Here is an 11,484-nt window from a genome sequence, read left to right on the forward strand (position 1 = left end):
TAAGGCCAAACTAGGTTTTGAACAGGTTAAAAGAATAAAACTTGTGTTTTTTGTCAAAATGGCAGTGGAACATTCTGGTTTTGGCAAGGGTATTTGGTCGCAACTTTTGCATTCCCACCTCTGTTAAAACCTTATTGTTCTATTACCACCCCCAGCTAAAAAAACCGACTTACTAGCATCCTAATTTTCTTCTCTTATCCACCTTGGTAAATCACTTCCTATCATTCCCGGTAAGCTCCATTCGATGCCTCCTGTGGTCTTTGGTCAAAAGGATGTCAAAAGAATTTTGAGCAATCTTTTCTCCAAGAAAGCTCCACGTCCTGATCGTATTTCTCCGCTTGTTCTCAAAACCTGTGCTTCTTAGCTCCTGTTCTGTGTTGACTTTTTACAATTTCTTATTCCATTGATGTTTTTCCTTCTGCTGGGGAATTTGCTCATATCCAGTCAGTTCCTAAAAATGGTGACAAATCCCTTTTCCATCCAAATATCTTCCTACTGCACCCACTTTTACTCTTTCTAAAGTAGTGGAGAAATCCATTACCGCCAACTTATAAACTATATAGGAACTTTCCATCTGATCAATGGTCACCATTATGGCTTCCAACCTTGTCGATTCACTGGTGCTATATTGACTTATGTTATCCATGTATGGAAAAGTTTCGTTAAACTCAAGCAGTTTTTCTTGACAATTCTAAGGCTTTCAATTGTGTTTCGCATAAAGGCCTTCTAAATAAGCTTCCAGCTTATGGATTGCCAACCGTTTTGTTTTTTAATTTGGTATCCAGTTTCCTCTCTGACTGCTCACTGCGGGTGATGGTAGATTGCTCTCTGTCTTCTAACTTCTCCACTAATGCCGGTGTCCCTCAAGGTTCAGTTCTTTCTCCCACTCTTTTCCTCTTGTATATTAATGACTTTCTTCCATTGACCGGAAATCCTGTTCATAGTTTTGCTGATGATAGCACATTGCATTCCACCTTCCACTTTGAGAAACCTTGCCCTGCACAAACAGATTAAACTTCTCAAAAACCTACTACCAATTCCTTAAATGCTGATCTCCAGTTAATTCTCTGTTGAGAAAAGATAGCACCTTATAAAACTCAGTCTTGTCTTACGTCTCGTATAAGCATAGGAGCAGAAGTATTCTTCTACTCCCATGCTTCGAAGACACTCAGATTTTTAGACGAGATCACTTATTTCTATTAGGGATTATCCTTACTTCTAATCTCTCTTAGCATAAGTACATCACAAATATTGTTTTTTCTGTAATCTAAAAAACTGAGTTTTCTCTTTCGCTCTCGGAGTTATTTTTCTTCTAAACAGCTACTCATTATATACAAATTTCTAACCCGTCGTACCATGGAATATTGTTCCCACATCTTGGGGGGGGGGGGGCGTAACCTCTCTCAGGCTTCTAGACTCCTTTAAAAAGAGGGCAATTAGGCTAATTAATGGCTTATCTCTTACAAAGAGTCTCCACTCTGTCTCATAGACGTTCTCTTTCTGCTGCATACTTTTCTGTGGGTACTTCCATGGGTACTGTTCTTCTGAATTAGTTTCAGATCAATCTCTCTTTCTCTTCCAAACCAGTCGGAACACGTGCCACAACCACTTAACATCCTTTTACTGTCAAACTTCATACTTACTCACAGAACCAACTTTTCTTCTTCCTCATTTATCCGTTTTCTGCAACAGCCTCCCTTCATACGTATTTCCTGAAAATTAGTCTATAGAAATTCAAGTCTAATGTCAACAAGTATCTTCTCTCTTCTGAACCTTCAACCCACGCACAATACTAAGTAATATAGATTCTGATACCTTTCGTGTTTAAGATTTTCAAAAAAATATTCACTACCAGCTGTAATATACAGTTGGATAGTGTGTGATTTCGCGTATAGCAGCATTGATATTATTTGAACATTGTTGAATAACGTTGTCTTTAATTCTATACCACTATAAGTTTCAAATAAAAGTACAGCATTCTGTTATAGCTTAGGTTAAACTGTTTCACTTTCATTGTCCTTAGAATACTGATCCATATACTGAAAGGACTATGAATAATGAAGTAGCTCAAGGGAAAAATTGCAGTGTGAAAACAGTGGGACATGTTTTCATGGCATGTTCTTGGTTCCCTGATTCCGCTAAGGGATTGAATTGTGGGTCAGGTGCACCCGGCCATGTTGCATGTTTATCCCTATACATTGGGATACTTTCAAAATGAAAAATGCCATCTCCACCGGTGAAATTGTGTGAAAGAGTGTCTTTGGAACTCTCTGGAATACTAGGTCATCTGTCCTGGCCAGTCAATCCCAATGAATGCCTGGAGATGAGCTGGACAGATGCGTTTGTCAAAAAAACCCTCTGTCTACGATACTCCAGGAATTGAGAACAGTTTTATTACACGAATGGTACAGTATTCCTCGTATCATTTGTTTACTTCCTGCTACGTCGTGTCAAAGCAGTGATCCGGGCTAACGCGATCTAACACGGTTTTAACGCGTGATCTGAATAAAATTGTCAGAGAGTATATGTTTATTGAATTAAAGAAGTTATAAATGAAGGCTGATATCAGGTGAGTTAAACTATGCACTTTTCTAATTACAGATGACCGTTCCTTCTCGAGTCCTGTTTCTCATGTCCTGCATTCTCATGATCATAATGATCCCTCTTCGCTTTGTTTGCGCATCCGAGATAGAAGATATTGTAGCCGTGTTTGTGATGCTTACAACAGCGCCCTACTTTCTCTTCTTCTGTAGGTAAGTTAAACTGGACTAATGTTAATGTGGTGATGGTTCCGTGCATAGAAACCGTCTTGGTCTCAAAAGATTTTTGAGTTGATTACTCTTCAGTTAATGACTTGTGAAAATATAACCCAGATCTTATTAAGCACAGTTTGGGCATTTGTCTTTCAGTTACTTATTCTCACTAATTCTTATTGTCTGGCACAAGGACTGTTTGAAAAGCACGGTATTGAACGTGTTTGGAGAGAAACCCGAAAAAATATTTGTTAACTTCCTTTGTTAACAAATAAAGACATTCCTTTGTTCTTATTACCGGACACGGTACTTCATCGTTGGCAGGTGACTACACCAAAATGTTTGCCATACTTGGAACGTGAACGATTGAAGATGTGCGCTCATCCAATTTCTCCATGAAAAAGAGAATAAGCAGCAAAGAAATGGGTCACCAAGAAAGCTGTGTATGGTCCTACAGTCATATCTAAGAGACACGAATGTTGGACAACAAACACACCGTTGTTTGCACAAGATAGTTTATGGATGGGAGGTACTTCCCATTCGGCACACAGTCCTGATTGTTCAACTTCTGACTTTCATCTTTTCGTGCTCTTGGGGAAGGGGAAAGAACATGAGGGAACCGATTCATTAATGACTATGCGGTTGAACACAGGTTAAAAGCTAGTGACATGGTGGATCCGTGCCCAAATGCGATGGGTAACTAAAAGTTACTAATAGACTAATTTATAAATTTGCTAAGTTCTTCAACAGTATTCTGGTAGCATATTTATAAAAATTGTGGTATATGTTTAAGGATTTATAAACTTAAATTTTAAAAAATATCGTTTTTTTCCACGTGAAAAAATATGAAAAAAAAATTAAAAAGTGCATAAATAGGAAGATGATTCTGTCTGGTCTGCGTGATTTTTTTCCCCATTTTTCAGCTGTGATTTTCCATAAAGAATGTAACTTTAGGTAATTTAATATTTGTTCTTATATTTGTGTTTTTAGAATTTTTTTTCTTTGCGTTTCAGAGGTTTCAAAATTGTGGGACCTTTCGTGGTGATGATATACAAGATGATCCTAACCGACTTGCTTTGCTTCGTGATTATTTATCTGGTGTTCGTGCTGGGATTTTCTCAAGGTAAAATTTGATAATAAATTTTTACGAGTATAATTTAGTTCATCAACAACGGAATCGTTTATAATAATGAAGTTTCAGTGCCTCTTGATTTAGAGCTTAAAATGTTTGTAAGGTTTCATCTTTAAAAGAACGCTAGAAATGGCTCTTGAGGACCTTTGCATGTTTTCCCCTTTCCAATTCATAAAAAAGGTTATCACGGGAGACTGATATGTATTTTTTTTTACAAGAAAGCATCAGTTTTTTCCCTGTATAGTACAAAAAAAATTCTGACTTAAAACTTTAAAGATGTAATGAAAGAACCACTGTGTCATGTAGCTCATTGTCTATTTAACTTTGCAGCGTACTACGTCATATTTCTCACTCACAGAAAGAAACCAGGGGTGCCGGAGGACGATGAAGACAAGCGAAATTTTTTCATTAGCCCCATTCAAAGCATCCTGGCCATGTTTGTCATGTCACTGTCAGAATTTGGAGACATTTACGAAGAATTCGATTATACAGATTATCCTGTGGTTGCCAAGGTAAGAACATTTCGGGTATTTATATGAAAATTAAAATTGTAAACTTCCTTTATCAATACAAGACGTTACAGAAGAACTTACAAACACTAAGGATTATATATTGCTATAGATGCTATGTTTGGATGAATCGTGGATGATATTTGTCGTTTATAAATGCAATTTTATTATCGAAAACTATTCAAAAGTGATTGGTTTAAAGTAAAATGATTTTTGATTTATTTTGCAGATTTTGTTTATTATGTATATGGCTTTGGTTGCCATACTCCTCATCAACATGTTGATTGCTATGATGGGGAAGACCTATCAGGACATTGCTGAAAGAAGGAATGAGTGGATGAGGCAGGTCAGTTGTAGTTTATTAAATATTGTTTTGGTTGATTAACACTTGACTGAATTGAAATAGTTAGACAATAGATATAATTGATTAATTAGTTAGATAATAGACATAATTAGATAAACAGTTGAACAGTATCTTTCAATTGAATACGAGAACTTTACTAAAATACGTTTCGGCAACTGATATATTTGTGTCAGGTGGATCAGAGAGGTCACTTGCAAGGTCATTATCAGCTGCTTTTATCTTTACAACTAGAATGAATATAATTTCAGTTATTGTTCACTTTTTCAGCTGAAGGTCTGATGGTTATTTGTAACATATTTTCTAGTGGGCTCGGATTGTGCTAGTTGTGGAGAGGGGGGTACCTCCCCACGAATGTCTCCAACAATTGCTGAAATACTCTCAGGCAATGGCTGATGGCAGGCGAGCACTCGTGGTGAGGTTACAACATGGGGTAAGTCGGAGTAAAATAAATATTTGGATTGTATAAATTTCATTACATTTTGTATTAGGTGTTTATTAATCCTCTTCTGTATATAATCAGTCAATTCTTCGCTGAGGGTGCCACATGGGGTAATTTGTTGTTCACAATTCATTACTTGACTGCTCCTCCTGTCCGAAACAGTTTTCACAGCAATGTTCGTTTTTCTTTTTGATTCAGGAAAAGGAAAAAGAAGAACTCAGAGCCATTGGAGAGCTAAAAGCCATCCATTTGGAGAATAAACTGAGACAGCAAGCAGGTTCAAACGTCCTGTCACCGAGGAGCACACCCAGGAAAACCATCAGCACGACCAGCTTGTAATGTGCAATCAATCTGGGCGAATGAACAATTTTGGCCAGAAGGGTCGCTCTTCACACACACACACAGTCCAAAATACCATTTAAAGCACAAGCCGTGTAATTTAAAAAGGAATACACATGTCCAACTTTAAATTTCTACAACCATTATATTTTTTAGAAACTTCCTTGCAATTTTGCGAAATTTTAAATGGATATCGGCATAAAACATTCCCCATTTCCCATATATGGCATAAAAAAGGGGCCGTGTACAGATTACAGTTCATGTTTTAAATTTTATACAAAGAGTGAATTATTGTTGTTGAACACAATGGGGAAATATTTAAGGAGAAAATTAAACGTTCAAAGAAAAGGACCAAATTTATAGAAAAACTCATAATTTTTTTAAATGGGAATATTTCATGAGGGTGGTCGAATTATTTTTAGAAGGGGAAAGAAGACACTTATGAACTCTTGCAGGCTTTATTATCGTTGTAAGTTGATAACTAATTTCAATATAGATCTTAGCAGTACTTCAAAATTTAAACACTGCCTCAGTCGTCCAGCTTTTTCTAGTGAAATTCAATCGAGATTTCTGATAAATCAAATACCAAATACAGGTCAACACCATTGACAAGAACTGTACTCACCTGCACTCTTCTTGTCAACACTTACCGAATACGGTTTCAATAATCATCTGAGCTAAGATGGTACACTGATTTTCCTTTGCATTATCAACACCTACCTAATACTTCATGGGGTCACTTTTTTCCCGAAATGTAGCACATACAGGGCTTTCGCAAGTTGCTGCAAGGTATTCTGTGGTACTGCTACTCATGATTTGAACAATGTTTCCAGTAATGCCCGCACAGTGTCAGGTAGATGAGCATAGCACCGCATGTCCTATTCTGGTAGGTCCCAAACATGCTCAAATGGCTTGAGATCAGATGAGTTACGTGGCAACGGAGGGAGAATTCATTGTCCTGCTCCTGAAACCAGTTAGCAACCTGGCGGGCCTTATAGAGTGGCGTGTTCTCTTGTTGACAGACGGGAGTTGTCTAAATACACTGTCATCATGAAAGAGTGTACTTGGTCGGCGACGATGGAAACACGAGCGTGTCCATCGAGCCATTGATTAATGATGATCTCAGGACCCAGGACATGATACTAAAATTTTTCTCAAACAATAACACTCTGTCCCCTCCTCTCCCTGCCGCTCCTCTCTTCGCCTGGTGGGGCATGGGCCTGCCCCACTGATTATCTGGGGTCGCCGCCTTCTCTGTCGTCCCCATATTTCTGTCTCTCTCCCCCACTCTACCTAATACGCTAGCGTATACCCCACATAAGTTGCAAAATTTAATTGCGTTCACAATAACCTCATTTGGCTTTTGTACTCACTTTTCTTAATCCCCACCGGGCGGGAATTTTTTTTTAGTCCCTAGCCACTGAAATCCCAGAAAATTCGGTGGCAGGACCTGCCAGAGTAAAACTTAAAAATGGGGTACATGGTCAGCCTCCACGGGGCCAGGTTTGGGCAACGCTGGGCCCCAGCAGGGATCCAGCGGCTAAATGGCCAGATGAACAACGATACACAACACTACACATATACAATATCCATACACGTTTAAACCTCGTGCCTTTGCAGTGAACTGTATCACATCCACAATGAAAGCAAAGCGGAGATGGGAGAAACCCCTGGTGCCGTTTGACACGAACACACTTTACAATAACACCACCGCCTCCAGTCTGAAAAAAAACACTGCATCTAGATGCCATGGCTTCATATTGCTTTCTCCAATTGTGGATGTGACCATCAGCACGATAGACACGTATAGTATCTTATGCCAAATTTATTCCATTTCCAACTTTATCAGCACGATAGAGTTGGAAACGGGATTCATCAGACCAGGCGACAGATTTCCACACGTCGCTGGTCCAGTGTTGGTGCTGATGTACCCATGCAAGGCGCAGTTTCTTATACCTCGAGGTAAGAATGGGTGCCTATGACAGCCGTCAATTACCATAGCCTATACGATCTAATTCGCGTAGCATAGTCCATGTGGATATCGGTCTTACTATTTCTTAGTTGTTACTGGGTAATCAGCAGAACCACTTGGCTGCGTCGCTGCTGTGTTATGAGACGGGACACACAAAGCCATGGGCGTTGACCACATCAACTTTCCCACGTGTGACCTCTGGCTAAGTCACGATTAACCATGTCGGTAAGTGCTCCCCTTCTATGGTGTCACGAAATATTGGCACCAGCACATCTTTCTCCTGCAATCATTTCACGTTTGAAATCGGAAATATCTCTACGCCATCCGCTCTTCCTCGCACTCAAAAACTGATCGCCACATATGCGAACTACAGTCAGTCGTTCCCGACTTTGAGCCTTTACCAGCATCACAGACTAGTTCATTCCTGAACAAGGGAATGTTGCTAATGCAAAGCCAATTCAATGTATTGACAGTTCTCCTCTGAGGAGAAGAAGACATTTGCAGTGGTTAGCGTAGCTCTAGCCAGGGACTGGTTCATTACATTAGCAGATAGTTGGGTTTGAAGATGTGTTAGTTTCTCATGGACATCTGTGGTAAACGATAAATTTTGGATAAAAAGAATTATAAAAACGAGGAATAAATAATGTCAATATCAAAAGAATGCAAAAGCAAGGAGGAAAAAAACTTTTGAACAGACATCCTTGGGAAAATAACACATCCTCAAAACTTATATACTTTAATGACCCTGTCCTTCTGCCAGAGTAACACTATCACGTCAAGTGTCTTCTCCTGAAAGGAGGACAAATAGCAGCATTTGGTACGAACCTTTTTATATAGTTGCAATTTGAAATTTTCAATTAAGGAGTTAGCACTCTGTGTATTGTATGTACATAATACATCACATAGAACAGGATTGTTATCTAAAAAATACGTATAAGTAGAAAACCTTTCTTCGATTCAAAGTAATTGTTAAGTACACAAAGAGTACCTTTTTAATCTGTATTAATCCACTTTACAGATACTTGCAATATATGTAATTTATGTCAGTGGATAGATATGTAGCATTATGTCGAAACGATAGGATAAGTAAGTAAGATATAAATGTGTCTCTTCTTTACTCGAAGCAAAAATCTCCCCTTAAAATAATGGGCTGTCTTTGGAAACACTAAGAAATTATCATCGTATATCGATGACAGCATTGATAAAAGAAGATCCAATCATGTCTGAGATAATTACCGATTACAAGCTTTAAAAGAAACCCCAGCGATAATGATTTGACTCTGTGAATGGGTGAATGCGTCCCAATTAAGTATTCCTAATAATTCTGTTTGCATTACCCATCCTTTTTGTTATGGTGACATCCATTTTATGAGGAGCAGTTGTGTCCAAATGACCTCCACAAATCAGATTTCAATCCAATGAATCATCACTGTTTCTTTTATAAAACTAAATAATTATATACGAAATTTTAATCGATTTTTTTACAGCATTTGTCATTATATTAAATACAGCCTTGTTTATTTAAATCTATATTATATTAATACCTTTATATTATCTCAGGATATTATACTAAAATCTTTATATTAAATGCATTTAACTTCCATTGATTGTGTGTTATTTAGCTTTCTTCTGCCATGAACAGGATGAGGGAATATATATAAGGGGGTTTCTTAACAAGTACATTCTTTTTGGGGAATTGATATCTCGGGAAAAACCTGATCAAAAATGCTTAATTAATAAGGATCATCAAAAACTGACCTCGCCTTACTCAGACGACAAATTTTGAGAGAATTGGAATAAAGGTGCTCTGATGTGCAACTCTAAATGCGGTCTTGTCATAATTGACGATTCAGACTAAGTTGGTGCAGTTTCCCTTCATTGTGGTGAATTTTGGAACGAGTCTCATAACGAAATGGTAAAGCAGCAAAAAGTCGAATGATTACAAAAGAAAGACGAACGGCAGTGGCATTTCTAACTCAGATTTGTTCTTCGTGGTTAATTAATTTCCAAGAGTAAAATACTTAATTTAGAATACTCCTGTATAATACGAGCCAAAATGTAATCAAAACTCTTCCGGATTGTATTTTTAAGTTATTTTGTCACTTATCCGGTATTTCATGCTATCATCCTGAAATATTCATTTTTTTGGAGTCAATATAGCGGGGTCAGTGATCCTGCTGCTTTTGGAAATATTCAGAGTCCCTGTTTTAATGATTTCCTTCAAATACATCCTGCAATGTTTTTCTTGATCTATGGAATATCACGAATAAACCGGAGATAAACACATCCATGTTGTTCTTGAGGACGGAATTTTTAAGCCTTTTTAGCACGTTGCCCAGTGCCTGCTTTGTAACTACTTTGCAGAAATACTGATTGAGAGTTAGAGAAAAGTAGAGCAAATTCTTGATGCACGAATCCATAGCTGTCAAGACACATCATCAGTTTACTCTTCACATGTGAGGCGTACCTGATTCCGCAATACTTTGTGGCCAAGAGCAGCATGATTGGTCCCTGACTCTCGGTATTCTTCAGATCAATCTCTCTGTGATTTTCTCTTTTTATAGAAATTAAAATTTGGATGAGCTAAAAGGACCGAATTTCATGACGTTTTCAATCCATTAAAAATTTGGACTTGCGTGATCGGAAAAGAAACTTAAGAAATGCTTCCAACAGTGGAAAACTCATTGTATCAAATATCAAGATGGAGGGACCACCTCAGGAATGACAGCATTGATTTTGTGATAAGTAGATTTTTTAAAATACAATTCTGGAATTTTTTTTATTATAGTTCGTGTGATCAAAATATATACATTGAATAACAGAGCTGGACTTAAAGTCTCAGAGTAAAAACACTGACTTTATACGAGGGTTGTTTAAAAGAGTAACGCTTTTGACTACTAAATAATTAAGATATTGATCTTAAATTTTAATCGCAGTTAAAATAAACCTTCTTAGGATTGTAAACAAAAATTAGCAGTATTTTCCAAATATGCCTTTATTTTCTATAGATGTTTCTGTGAAGGGCATCTTGTGCGATCGAGGAACTGTTAAGTTTAGGCCCTGAAAGTTATACTTTGCTTAATCCTGTCTTTAAAAGAAGAGCATCTTTTAAAGATGGGAATAGTGTGTGAAAGTGTTAACAGAATAGGTGATACGATTTTTAGTTTGGTCTTTGAGTCAAAATGGTGATCTCCAGTTTTATCCTAATAAATACTGACAAGAAATTATCAGAGTTTTCTATTAAACAACTACAAACACACCGTTGATCGATAAACTCGAATGTTATTTTATTTATTTGTCAACTTCCATCGGCCACTTATAGACATCTCACAGAAATGTCTATGTAAGAGAAAAGCATATTCGCAAAACCGTGAATTTTGGTGCACAAGCCCAAGAGGGTTTATGTCAAATATACGTAAATTGAAAGCTAATTAAAATACTATTGTAGCACGTTAGGATTGGTGTAAACTTTAACAAGAACGCAAAGAGGTACCAATCGCTACCTGTTTACAAAGCCAAAATTAAAAATCAAACTTCCTAAAAAAAAGTACTCAATCAAAAGCCACACCAAAGGCGAATACCAAAGGCACTTACTAAAGTGAGATAACACAAAAGAGGAAAATTTAGGGAAACCGCAGTGATCACGCAGTTATTTGTCCGGTGGAAATTCACAAAATTAGTGTCGGGCAGTCGGTGATTTCTTAAAAATCTCAGAGTAAAAACACTGTAGATCTACTGGAACGAGTGCAGAGAAGGGCAACCAGATTGAATAAAAGGGTGCTTTTACTCAGAAAGGCTTCAGTTCTGCAAATTGCAGCGTCTCGAGACTGGGCGCCTGCAGGGAGGTCTGAATGAGGCGTTTAAAGCCTTGAATGAATTGAGTAAGCTGAATGTGAATGGTATTCTTCCACTTGCTGAGAAGGATGGTTGAAGGATGAAGTTGAAGGATGGTTGTAGGATAGATGTGCGGAATTGC

General features: G+C 37.7%; 1 protein-coding gene across 1 annotated transcript in view; it reads left to right on the forward strand.

The window, feature by feature from the left end:
* Window positions 1-5,595, forward strand: part of nan (transient receptor potential cation channel subfamily V member nanchung) — a 39,030-nt gene extending 33,435 nt beyond the window's left edge. The window contains exons 11-16 of the mRNA XM_090384294.1: window positions 2,602-2,753; window positions 3,767-3,876; window positions 4,216-4,397; window positions 4,624-4,740; window positions 5,063-5,188; window positions 5,396-5,595. Coding sequence (XP_090240420.1) covers window positions 2,602-2,753; window positions 3,767-3,876; window positions 4,216-4,397; window positions 4,624-4,740; window positions 5,063-5,188; window positions 5,396-5,536 — 828 coding nt within the window. The 3' untranslated portion in view covers window positions 5,537-5,595. The remainder of the gene's footprint in view (window positions 1-2,601; window positions 2,754-3,766; window positions 3,877-4,215; window positions 4,398-4,623; window positions 4,741-5,062; window positions 5,189-5,395) is intronic.
* Window positions 5,596-11,484: the final 5,889 nt, after the last annotated feature.

This window comes from Mastigoproctus giganteus, chromosome 11 (assembly GCF_048544385.1).
Source record: "Mastigoproctus giganteus isolate SK-2022 chromosome 11, ASM4854438v1, whole genome shotgun sequence".
NCBI lineage: Eukaryota > Metazoa > Arthropoda > Arachnida > Uropygi > Thelyphonidae > Mastigoproctus > Mastigoproctus giganteus.